The following is a 12,301-nucleotide window of genomic DNA, read 5'->3' as shown; positions in this document are numbered from 1 at the left end:
GAAGGATCCTATACTCTCGCTCTCCCCTCTCCTGGGAGAGCAGGCCCACGCCCTTCCCTTACCCCCACCCCCCACCCCCACCCAGGTCTCAGCCTTTTTCTCTCCTAAGCCTCAGGAGCCCTTCCTTTGCTTCTGTAACTTGTTTCCTGAGCCCACACAGCCCAGCTGGCTCACTCCTACTATCTCTGTAACTTCCTAAATAAACTTTCTCTTACAATTTGAGTTTATGACTCTGAATTCTTTCTTTGTCAAACTCTAGAACTGAGGTCCAATTTTGCCAGTAATGACTGTTGCCATTTTGCCACCAACATTGTCAGTAACAGTAACTGATGCGGGGCCTCTTCCTGGCTCATTGATGGCCATGTCTTTGCATGGTGGAAGGGTCTAAGTTTCTCTGGGTCTCTTTTCTTTTCTTTTCTTTTAAATATATTTATTGATTATGCTATTACAGTTGTCCCATTTCCCCCCTTCACTCCACTCCATCCTGCACACCCCCTCCCTCCCAAATTCCCCCCCTATAGTTCATGTCCATGGGTCATACTTATAAGTTCTTTGGCTTCTACATTTCCTACACTATTCTTACCCTCCCCCTGTCTATTTTCCACCTATCATCTATGCTACTTATTCTCTGTACCTTTCCCCCCCTCTCCCCCTCCCACTCCCCTATTGACAACCCTCCATGTGATCTCCATCTCTATGGTTCTGTTCCTGTTCTAGTTGTTTGCCTAGTTTGCTCTTGTTTTTGTTTTAGGTGTGGTCATTAATAACTGTGAATTTGCTGTCATTTTTACTGTTCCTATTTTTGATCTTCTTTTTCTTAGGTAACTCCCTTTAACATTTCATATAATAAGGGCTTGGTGATGATGAACTTCTTTAACTTGACCTTATCTGAGAAGCATTTTATCTTCCCTTCCATTCTAAATGATAGCTTTGCTGGATACAGTAATCTTGGATGTAGGTCCTTGCATTTAATCTTGGGTAATGTAATTATGATGTGTCTTGGTGTGTTCCTCCTTGGGTCCAGCTTCTTTGGGACTCTTCTTTTCTTTTTTTTATAATTTAAAATTTATTGCCCTGGCTAGGTGTGGCTCAGTGGATTGAGCACTGGCCTGCAAAACAAAGGGTCGCCAGTTCGATTCCCAGTCAGGGCACATGCCTGGGTGGCAGGCCGGGTCCCCAGTAGAGGTGAGCGACAGGCAACCACACATTGATGTTTCTCTCCCTCTCTCCCACCCTTCCCCTCTGTCTAAAAATAAATAAGTAAAATCTTTTTTAAAAAGTAAAATTTACTTATTTAAAAATTTTTTATTTATTACTTCTTTTTAGAGAGTGGAAGAGAGGGATAGAGGGAGAGGAAAATCAATGTGTGGTTGCCTCTTGCACACCCCTCACTGGGAACCCAGCCTGCCACCCAGGCATGTGCCCTGACTGGGAATCGAACTGGCAACCCTTTGGTTCACAGGCTAGAGCTCAATCCACTGAGCTACACCAACTGGGGCAAGTTTTTTTATGTATTAATTTGAGAGAGAATGAGGGAGGATGAGGGAGGAGAGAGACAACATCACTTTTTTGTTCATTGGTTGTTTCTTGTTTGTGACCTGATCAGGAATTGAACCCACAACATTGGCATATCATGATGATGCTCTAACTAACTGAGCCACATCAGCCAGGGCTTATGACTCCTCTTAATGTGCCCCTACCCCAAGTCCTGAACCTGCCAGCCCCAAAGTCGGGGAGGTTTGTAGCTCTTGTGTCTACCAGATGATGATGGAAGGGCCTGAAGAGAGGCTTTCGGGAAGGCTCTCTCAACAAAGACCTCCAGAGTGTGGGCGCTGGCCCACCTCAGGCTCAGTTTGCAGACGTTAGCCACCCTCAGCCCTTGGTCCTCACCCCACCTGCCCTCCACCCTGGCTTTGAGTTTTCTCTGCATCAGAATTTTGTCCCCAGCTTACTAACGGTGACTTCTCCTGTTGAGCCATGTGTGCCAGACTACGTCTGTCTGCCTCTGTCCCCCGACACTGCTCCTTAGAGCTGGAGTGGGTTAGGGGTGGGGGTAAGAAATCACCAAGGAGGAGCGCCTCCATTTCAGCCCAGCCCAGTCTCACAAAACCTCTTCCAGCATCTGTGAAGGGGGACCAGGGGTTCGGAACCCCTCTGCTTTCACTGTCAGCCAGCTGGGGGCCTTCGCTGAGACTTTCCCTCCCTGTGTTTGCACCTGTGCAAGTCAGGATTTGGACACTGTGACCACTGCTGAAATTATGGGGGGTCTGGGAGAACCCTAAGCTGTCTGGCCCCACAGCAGTGGTCCTGCCCCCCACCCCCATAGCTTCAGCAAGGACTTCCCATCTCTGCCTCCATGCTCTCTTCCTGCCAGGGCAGATGCCGGGTGACCACCTGTTCATAGGGCCACCTGAAGCAGGAGAGACCCAGGGAGCAGGACCCCAAGTCCTAGTGGACCAGCCTGCAAAGGTGAAAGTGCCCTTGGCCTTTGGCCTGAGCCCTCCTACAATCCTCCAAGTGGGGGCCTCAGGCTCTCAGCTACCAGATCTCTTGAATTTCATTCGCCCACATCCATGAGTCCCCCTAACAGAGCACCTTGGTTCACCTCCTCCTGCCCCAAAGCCCTCTGGGGGCTGAATTCAAACACTTTTTCAAAAATTTACTGGAAAGCTAATGTTCAAGCACACACTTTTTATTTTTCGTATAACGTGCCCATTAACCCTTTGCAGTTCAATGGCCTAGAAGTTGTCCTACTAGGACTTCCCCAACCCCTGGGAGGGACCCTGGGCCCTCAGGTTCCCTGTGGGGGCTGCATCTGGCCCCCCACTAATGTGTAACAGAGGGGTCTTCTCACAGGCAGGGCAGGGCATGTCGTCTCGCACACTCTCCCTTGTGGATGCTCACAGGACTTTCCCAGGCTGGCCCCAGGGCCATCTGCTTGGGCTCCGGATACAGTCACAGGTAGGAGTTTTTGGCATTTGACCCATTGCTGGGATGGCATTCCACAAAAACAACAGGCACTCTGCATTTGGCCAGGTGTGACCAAGGACACAGCCAGGAGACCCTGTTCAAGGCCCACACGCAGACTCTCTGGGGTTTCAGGAGGAGGAGCACCACCTTTGTCCTGCTGGCGGCTTTGGGGAGAGTCACAGGGACAAGTTTCCCCACTCTAGGGTTTAGGCCACTGTCCACCTCACATAGAATCTTTGGTTTTGTCTGGTGCACCCCCTTCCCCAGCCCCTTAGTAGTGCTCTCCAATCCTGAACACCAAGGCCACTCAACTAGGTTGCTCCCTTCTGTGAAGGACAGGCCCTCTCCGCCCAAGGGGAGACCTTCCAGGTCACTCAGCCTTCCTACACTCCTTGGAAAATAAGCCCCTGTTGGGAGGGTGGAGCCTCACTCTTGGTGGGAGACACTGCAGTCAAACACATTTGGGTCAATGGCAGGTTAGCAATTATCTGCAACCAAAAGTAGGTCCTTATCCTATTTACTGCCCTAAGTACTGCCTCATGGCCCCTGGGACCCTCCCCAGGTTCCTGGGGCCACCTGGGTTCTTCAGCTCAGTCAGCTACCCACACACTGGGCATTCACCAGGGCAGAGTGGAACATGGGGGTCCTCAGAACATCACTCCCTCCCCCACTTCCTTCCCTTCCCCATCGAATCTCCCCCTCCTTTTATTGTCTCCTGGGGACTGTTTACTCTTCCTGGAGCAGGGGCTCTCGGTCCCCTTCCTGCACCCTCTCCTCCTCCTCCCTCTCTATGCAGCCCACGGTGGCAGCCAACCCAGCACCCACACCACCCCCAACCACAGCGGCCCCTGTGGCTCCCACTGCAGCTCCAGCTGCCACCATCCCAGCCTCTGCAGCCAGCGCTGCTGCGGCCATGCCCGCACCTACCACACCCCCGGCCAGGCCCATGAGCCCGGCCCCCACAGCGCCCCCCACGGCAGCCAGGTGGCCACAGAAACGCATGGTGTAGGTGTCCATGAAGGCCTTGGCCTCTGCCTGCAGCTCGGCCTCCAGGGCCTCCAAAGCCTGCTCCCTCTCCTGGCACAGCAAGGCTGCTCCGTGGCGAGCCAGAATGGCATCTTTCTGGGCAGAGAGGAAGTTCCGCATGGTCTCAGGCAGGACCCGGAGTGCAGAGAATATGCGCTTGGTGGCCACATCCTATGCCAGGAGGAGAAAGAAGGAGCCCTGACCAGGAAACTCAGAGCCCTCTCCCAATATGGGCTCCCCCCATCTGGACACCTGGCCCCTGTGCAGGCCTGGGGTCTTACCTGCTGCTGCACAAACTCCTTAAACTCCTTCTTGGCAGCTTCCAGCATCCTCAGGTCGTGCAGCTGGGCAGCCATCTGACCACAGGAAAAGCCAGGCTGCCTCCCGCTTCCTCCCAGGGTCCCAGGGTGCACCAGCTCGCCCCCCTCCTGGCCCCCTGGGTCCTCCGGGGAGCTCTGTACCTCATCCGGAGAGGCAAAGCCAGGCCCTGTCCTCCCCATCCAGCCCGAGAGGTTCTGCAGAAACATCATCAGAGGGGTCAGGGAGGGCAGAGGGCCAGCGGGCTCCCCTGGGTCTCTGGAGAGTTTTCACACCTTGATTTCCTGAGCTAACTGCTGCCCTGTGAGCAGGCGGCTATCCCCTCTGGCCATGGGGCGTCCCTCACTCCAGTACCCCTGGCAACGGCTCTTGGCGTGCTGGGGGGCAGTGCTCAGCACATCAGCAATGTAGGCTCGCAGATGACAGAAATCATCCTCTGTGTCTGCAGAAGAGATTTCTCATGCTGAGGAGATGGGACTGAGCAGGACCGGGCTTCGGTGGGGAGAAAGGGTGTCAGAGGCTGGGAGACATGGGCCAGTGTGGGACGGATCTGGCCCCCCAGAGGAGCGCAAGCTGGGGAGGTCTTTGCTGCTGGGAACACTTACTTCCTGGGCTTCCCTGGTCTCCATCGGCCCAGCGTCTCCTTGGGGCAGGCAGGAGGTAGCAGCGGGCTTGCTGACCTTGTAGCAGCTCCCGAACCCTGGGGTATTTGCCAGATTTCTGAGAGATGGATGAAGAGATCTCTGAGCTAGCAATCCATCCCCATTCCTAGCTTACCTACAGGATCCCTCACCTCAACCTGTCCACCCCCAACCCCGCACCTCTCCCTCTGCACACTCACCTGGAGGACATCACCCACATGCCCCTGCCCTGCCTTGCTGGGATGGAATGAGTCACGAACTAAGAGATCCAGGCGCTGGAAGAGAAGAGGCCCTGACACAAGCAGCCGAGGGACAGGGCGTCTGGGTCTGAGTGATGGGTCCAGAAATTGGCATCTCACCTGTATTGGCACCATCCCATAATGCCTGCCCATCACCTCGGCCACATGGACAAACATCTAGAGGTGGGACAATGAGAGTCACAGCTAGGCCTCTTCAGGGTCAACGCCTCCCCTCTGCACTGGGCCCACTGTGCAACCCAGCTCCCGGCTCCCAGCTCCAGGCCTCTCCAGCCTCCCACCAACCAGGTGTCCGCACTGCATCCTCTGCCTCACACCCACCAACCCAGCTCCAAGTCCTGGGATCCTAGGCCAGAACTGGAAAGCACCTCATTCTGGCCTGGTCCAGTCCTCTAGCCTTATGGTCAAGGCAGGGACAGGGGCACCCCAACACCAGATGTCTCCTTACCTCCAGATATTCTAGGTCTGTGTCCTTCAGCTCCTGGGAAGTGTTGAGGATCTGGAACCAAGGAGAACAAGATGGAAGAGGGTCTGCAAAGGCAAAGAGATACTGGGAAGACCTCAGTGAGGAAGAATCTCACCAGCTGGCTGTGGGTCTTGGGACCTTGGAGAGCCCAGCCAGGGGTCTCCACAGCCTGCAGAGCAGTTGGCTGTGAGGGATGGAAGGCAGGCAAGGGAGTGACCCTGCAGAGCTTCAACTGCCCCCCCACCCCCGTCCCCAAGGGAGCTTCCACCCACCTTTAGAACAAGCGATGTTCCCACCTTCACCAACTGGGGGCATCCTTCCTTTGCAGGGGCACCCCCAGAATCTGCAGGGACCCTGGACACAAAAGCCTTCGAGATACAGTGACTGCCCCCTGTGCTCTCAGGGCTAGACCCGGCAGAGATGCCCCAGGTTTGCAAAAAGCTGAGCTGGAGCAGGACACCAGATCACAGCGCCCCCACCTGGTAGGAGCTCAGCATCATGGTGAGGGCACAGAGCTTGGTCCTTGTTTCCCGGCTCAGTTCAGGGCTCATAGCGTCCCCCATGTCCACCAGGAACACAGCCACCTGTGCAGTGGCAGGGGACGAACCGAGGGGTCAAAGGCCTCAGTACCTCTGGCCACCCCATCTCCTTGTCCTTGCTCCAGGGCTTTCATTACCATCCTCCTCCCCTCTGCCCATCTCTGCTGTCTCTTCCCTTCCTCCCCGACCCACTCTTGACTTCCCCTGCCCTGCCTCCCCTCACCTTTCTCCCCTCCTTCCCCAGCAGGAAGGGGTGGCTCCACATCCAAATGCCCCTGCTGAGGCTGTTGGCGCCCCATCGGGGCCCCTGCAGGGAGCCCCCTCCTCTCAGCCAGCCGCCTTCGCTGGTCTCCTGCAGGGCAGAGAACATGGGTGGATGCATCCAGTCCCCTTTCCGCTCCCAAAGCTCGGCTGGGACCCTTCATCTGCCCCAGTCCCTGCGCGAGCCCGCCCTCACCAGGCCCGGCAGCCCCTGGAGCAGGCAGTCGAGGAGGAAGGTTTTTCCTGAGTGCTGCTCCCCCAGCACGGCAAGGAGGCAGACGGGGGTATCCCTGGCCAGGGGGTGCTTCAGGCAGCGGTTGATGGCCCCCATCCTCAGGATGAGGCCTCCGGAGGCGCTGATGCGCACCAGCAGCAGGGGCTCGGTCCTCGAGGTACAGGCCTCCTGGCCGGGAGAGAAAAGGGCCCTTCAGCCTCCCGGCGGTGCCAGTCGGGCCCTAAGTCTGGAGTGTGTCCGGCCCCGACCTCCCTTTCTCACACTGACATCCTAGACTGGGGCCAGAGCTACACCGCCCGCCACCCCCGCCCCGGATCTGACCCTGTCTCTCCACGCGGCCCTCGCCCCGCCTGGAGGAGGCCTGGTACCAGACCTGCGCAGCGGAGGGCGGCGGCCCCCGCAGCAGGCCCTTCATCTTGTCGCGCAGACCGCGGAGGCCCTTCCTGCGCGCGCACGCCTCGCGGCACTCCGGACAGCGGGGCCGTTCGCCGCCGGGCGGACGGTGCGTGCTGAAGCACCGAGCGCAGAAGTCGTGGCCACAGTCCAGGGAGACCGGCTCGCGCAGCCGCTCCAGGCAGATGCCGCAGGCGGGGGGCTCGCGAGGCGCCAAGGGCCGGGACCCCAGGCCCAGCTCCAACTTGGGGAATGGTGCGTGGGACCTGCGGGGCGGCACGGGCCGTTTGAGAGCAGCATGTGAGGTGCAGGGTGTACAGGCCAGGAATTGAGCCGGCAGGCTGTGCCTAGGGAAGCCACTTTCTGCCCGCTCTGCCCGTTCCTCCCTGGCTTGCATCACAGAGCCTGGGGACCCCAGCGTGGGGGCAGCAGAGCCTGGGGAGAGGAGCCCGGGGAGGGAGGCAGCCTGGAACGGATGAAATTTGGCTCTGCCGTACCACCAAGTACAACCTTGGGCAAGTTTCTCCCCCGATCCGGGCCCCAGTGTCCTAACTTCCAGAGGAAAAGGAGCAGCGCCTGCCTCCTGGGGCCGATGGAGTGATCTGAGGAGATGGTTGGTGCCAGGCACTGGGCAGGGGCTGCACAAGCACACTGCCCTGCGTCTGGCGCAAAGGCTCGTGAAAACCGTCACCCACGGCCTCCTGCTGCCAGGGGTTCCTCAAGGAGTTACTGACCCGGCTGGATAGCTTAATGAGTGGTCCCTTCTACAGCCTCCTACAGCGACTTAAAACACACCAGAGCTGGGACTTCAAGGAGAGTGTGGGAGCCCCCTGGTGGTGGGGCAGAAGGCTCTGGTCCTTATAAGATTCTTTCCACTCTCCCACTCCGAGCTGGAATCGGCTGCCTTGCAGCACCCACCCAATATCCCTGTCCCCACCCTCCTCCAAACCGGGCAGATCCAGCCTTGAGCTCCCTCCCCTGGGACAGCCACAGCCTCCTGTTCCTGGACCAGGTGACCTACAAGGCCCATTACCTAGGTCCTGCCCTCAGGCCCTGCTACTTACCAACTGTTGCTGTGGTTTCCCATGAAGCTCTGCTTTCTCTCCTTGGAGAGGAAATTTTGGGGGAAAAATAACAACAAAAAACGTCATTTTGAAAAGAACCCAGATGTCTGTCTTCATCTCGGGTTTTAGCAGCCTCTCATCCCCGTCTGCACGCCCACCCCGTCCCCAGGCAGCCCCTTCCCACCCCCACCCCTTTCCCCAAATCTGAGAAGACTTGCCTGCTTGCCAAACCAGTGACAAAAGGAGATAACGGACAGGGCAGACCTGGGCATGGGAGGCTGGCAGTGGGGAGCGGGTCCACAGCCGAGGGTGGAGGCCCCTGGGGCCTTCAGCAGCAGTAAGACTGCAAGGGCTGCTGAGCTGTGTCAGGTGGAGAGTGTGGGGGGATGGTCCTGAGCAGCCAACTCGTCAGAGCTGAAAAATAGATGTGACAGCCGGGAAAGAGGAGGCTGCCTCTGGACTCACCCCAGGGGGAGGAGACAGGACTGCAGGAACCAGGGCTCTGGAAGAGGGAGGGACAGAGCCAGGCTCAGAATCCCTGGCAGAGGCTGGGATGCAGGCAAGCTGAAGTGGTGAGTCACCATGGAGACGGGAAAAGATAAGAACAGGGAGGGGGAGGGTGCTTGCTCCACACAAACTCAAAGCTCCAGTTATGAAGTATTTCCAGATGGCGACTGCAGAGCACTGCCCCCTGGGCAGAGGGCCCTCTGCGGACTGGCCCTGAGTGACGACACTGGTTACACACCCAAGAGGCCAGCCTTCGTTACTCTGGCTGCTGCGTGGGCAACAGGTTAGGAGGACAGGGCTGGAGGTGGGTGGAAAGCCAGGCTACAGGGAAGAGACCCAAACCAGGCCTGGGCACATGAGGGACCTCACCGTGTGAGGCTGTAAGAAGGGAGGGTGGGAGCAACCCCACTCCCAGAGCTGTGCTCCTGGAGAAAGGCCTAGACCTGCCCTTCACTCTCAGGGCCCCTCCTGGGCTCTGGGGAGAAGGGCTTGTCCAGGGAGGCTGGCTGTTGAGGTCAGGCATGGACGGCCCCATCATATCCACTAGGCTCCAGAGGCTTGTGAGTGCTTCTAGTCTCTGGGGGTGACTGAAACCCAATGAGAAAACAAGAGTCTCCAAACTACAAAAAGAAAACTTCAAAGTCAAAAGTAAAACCTCTTAATTCAGTGTCAGCTACCCCTCATATGATGTCATCCGGTGAACTCAGCTGTCATTATCTTCCGGGAAGTCAGAGTCAAATCAGCAGTCAGCAAATGCTTCCTGAGCACCTGCCAGGTGCTGCGGAGCACTGAACTAGGTTCTGGGTGTTGGGACCTAGCTGTTAACTGTTTATACACTATTGTGTATCGACAGGGCAGGGCCTGGACAGAAGGATGGTCCTGGGTTTCAGGAGCTTGAGCTGTGGGAATGGTGTGAACTTTGGACTCTGGAGACAGACTCATTCATTATCTCATCCATGCATCCATTCATCCCCCCCACAAACACCAGGCTCCTCCCTCCCTGTGGGACCAGGTTCTGGAGGCCCAGCCCAGGCCACTCACCTGAGCTCTGGCTTCAGCTTCTGAGCTGGAAGGAGTTGAGGGGGTGAGGTCACTTTTGGAAAAACCAGCTTCAGCAGCCAAAAATACAGTCTCTCAGACTGAAACCCTGTTTGGGGAGGCTTCCGAGTCCCCTGATGAAGGCAGGAGCTGCTTCACATACGCAAGTGCACTTACTCAGTCACCTGTCTAGTCCCCCCCTTTCACGACCTCCCATGTGAATTCACACACATGCAGGGTGAAAATACTCCCGCTTCCCCACACTGTGTACACACCCACCTTCACTGCTCTCGTCTCTATACATCCCCAACTCATGCACGTGCGAATGTGTGTACAGGTTGACACACGTGCTTGCTCATTAACACTGCAATACAAACACACTTCTTGTGCACCAAGGCCCTCACACTCCTGCACATTTACACAGGCACTCACACTCACTCACTCCCTTATGCATGCAAACGTATCACACACTGTTGCCCAAGGGTGCTGTTCCGAGCGTACACACGAACTCGCACCCTGTGAAGGAGGTACTGTGTTCCAGAAGAGGAAACTGAGGCCAGAGGTTAAACCACTTGTCCAGGACACACAGCTGGAATCCAAAGCCATGCAGTCGGACTCCCACACTACATTCTGTAGTTTCCTTGGGTGGCAGAACTCACGTCAACTAGGATAACAAGTGTGGAAAAGTGTGTGGTCTTGCTGTACCTCAGTCACTTGCCTCAGGGGGGAAGAAAACTTGGCCCAGCCGGTCTGTTTAGAATCAGGATGGTTCTGGCCCAGCTTGCAGTGTGACCTTGGGCAAATCATTGACATTCTCTGGGCCCCAGGTTCCTGATGTGTAAGTGGAGGGGGGCTCGGTGAGTCCAGAGTTCCCTTCTGAGGGACTGTCCTGCTCCTCTTACTGGCCCGGAAACATCCAAAGGGCATGGGGCAGCTGGCCCTCACCAGGAAGCCTGGCACGGGGCGGTGCTGGTGAGCACCAGATCTCTCCCCATCCGGTCCTGCTGTCTGAAGTCTCTCCCTTCTCTGTGCTCCTGGGAAACACCTGGATGCCCCCAGCTCTGCCAGCGAGGCCCAGGCCATGGGCGGGGGATCACCCCGGCCGCCACGGCCAGTGGTGGCCTGCTGCAGTTCCCTAGCCGTTGCGCCTTCCCCAGGAGGACCCGCTGTCCTCCCTCAGCCTCCACCCAGGTGCCCAAGTGCCAAAGTGCCACTCCTAGACCCAGAGGCCTGTGAAGGTCTCCAAGGCAGGTGTTCCCACAAGAGCCCAGAGACCCTGACCTTGGGCAGCCTGTGCTGTGTGCTGATCCCACCCGCAGTGTCCCTGATTTCTGCCAGGTGGCTGAGCAGTTCACCACTCCCACCCTCCCACCTACCCATCCATCCATCCAATGATCTATTTTTATTCTTCCATCCATACTATAAATTTTTATTGAGCACACACATCAGGCATTGTGCTGGCCCTCAGTGGACTGGTAAACCCTCAGGGTACTTCCAGTCTAGCAAGGAAGACATCCGGGTCTTAGGCTAGGCCTGGGGAAGAGCTCTCTGAGGAGGGTGGGTGAGAGCAGATGTGGAAGGACCAAGCAAAGGCCCCGCTCTTGGACTTGAACATCTGGGACGGTCTTCTCCACAAAGCGATGCCCAAGCTGAGCCTGGAAAATGAATCTGACTTGGTCAGCAGAGGTGTAGACGTGAGAAGACATTTCTAGCAGAAAGACCATCATCTCAAAGATCCAGAGGTGCAAGAGAAAGAGCCTCACTGGAGCGTGGCTTGTGAGGCAACGGGAGACAGGAACAGGGGTCCAGGGTGGGCAGAGACGTGTCATCTCTCAGGCTCTGCCCCACAGTATCTCCTGTAGGGCTCAGGAAGAAGGCCACTGTCCTGTCAAGCTAATGGCCTCCAGGTACTGTCCGGGTGGCGAGCTGGATGCAGGGGGTGCTGCAGTGCCCCCAACTGCTCTGGTACCCATGCCAGCATGGCTGCCTCCACGCCCTGGACCCTGGCCTTGGCCCCAAGAGGCAGCAGGATGTGTTCCCCACGCCCTGCAGAACCCCCTGACCATCCTTACTATTGCCCTGGCCCTGTGCTGGGACCCCTTGTGCAGGCATCAGAGCCTTGGCCTGAGCAGCTGGGCCCAAGGGCTCAGGCCTCTTTTGGGTGATGGAGGAGCAGGCCTTGAAGTGGGACAAGTTTCAGACCAGAGACGGCTGAACTAGAGGGAGGTGCCAGCTCCCCAGCAGCTTCCATATTTGGCTGGCATCTTTCAGTTTTGAACAGAGATCCAGATAAGGCTGTCCATGGCCTGGAATCCCTGTGAGGTTCTGACTTCTGGGACAGTCCCTCCAGGGCCATCCATCCCCTCCCATCACGGGTGGCTCCAGTCCTGAGCCAGCCCCTCGGACTGAAAGGCCCATTCCAGGCTGCGGTCAAGGTTCCCAAGACGCTACTGAGTTGGTGAGGCTGCTGTCAGCTCAGTCAGGCTCCCAGGCATGAGGCCACATGTCCCCCATCCCACCGATGGCTCTGGTTACAACTGGTGTCTACTTCGGACCTCTGTACTCAGAGCTGGTGGGGGGCACTTG

The 12,301-nt window shown here is 57.1% G+C and overlaps 1 protein-coding gene across 3 annotated transcripts; it reads right to left on the bottom strand.

The window, feature by feature from the left end:
• Positions 1 to 2,688: 2,688 nt before the first annotated feature.
• On the bottom strand, positions 2,689 to 8,613 carry RNF112 (ring finger protein 112). 3 transcript variants are annotated; one of them, XM_045199304.3, is made up of 14 exons: positions 8,389 to 8,613; positions 8,171 to 8,211; positions 7,087 to 7,372; positions 6,675 to 6,881; positions 6,441 to 6,569; positions 6,158 to 6,262; positions 5,661 to 5,711; positions 5,315 to 5,371; positions 5,156 to 5,230; positions 4,920 to 5,034; positions 4,590 to 4,756; positions 4,458 to 4,511; positions 4,278 to 4,352; positions 2,689 to 4,167 (listed from the first exon to the last, which is right to left on the bottom strand). In XM_045199304.3, the coding sequence occupies exons 1-14, from the start codon at positions 8,440 to 8,442 to the stop codon at positions 3,697 to 3,699; spliced, it is 1,887 nt and encodes a 628-aa protein (XP_045055239.2). In that variant the 5' UTR covers positions 8,443 to 8,613; the 3' UTR covers positions 2,689 to 3,696. The 3 variants fall into 3 exon arrangements, with proteins under 3 accessions (XP_045055239.2, XP_053767955.1, XP_053767956.1); XM_053911980.2 differs by having other exon boundaries at positions 6,675 to 6,878; XM_053911981.2 differs by having other exon boundaries at positions 8,435 to 8,613.
• Positions 8,614 to 12,301: the final 3,688 nt, after the last annotated feature.

This window comes from Desmodus rotundus, chromosome 9 (assembly GCF_022682495.2).
Source record: "Desmodus rotundus isolate HL8 chromosome 9, HLdesRot8A.1, whole genome shotgun sequence".
Taxonomy (NCBI): Eukaryota; Metazoa; Chordata; class Mammalia; order Chiroptera; family Phyllostomidae; genus Desmodus; species Desmodus rotundus.
This window is presented reverse-complemented; position numbering and strand designations above follow the sequence as displayed.

Bases quoted from the DNA above. Each gene is read 5' to 3' on its own strand.
- RNF112 (XM_045199304.3), bottom strand. From the start codon at position 8,442: ATGCCCAGGTCTGCCCTGTCCGTTATCTCCTTTTGTCACTGGTTTGGC. The intron at 8,212-8,388 runs GCAAGTCTTCTC...TTCCTCTCCAAG, and splicing joins GTCACTGGTTTGGCAAGCAG to GAGAGAAAGCAGAGCTTCAT. The intron at 6,263-6,440 runs GTGAGGGGAGGC...GCCACTGCACAG, and splicing joins TGGGGAAGGAGGGGAGAAAG to GTGGCTGTGTTCCTGGTGGA.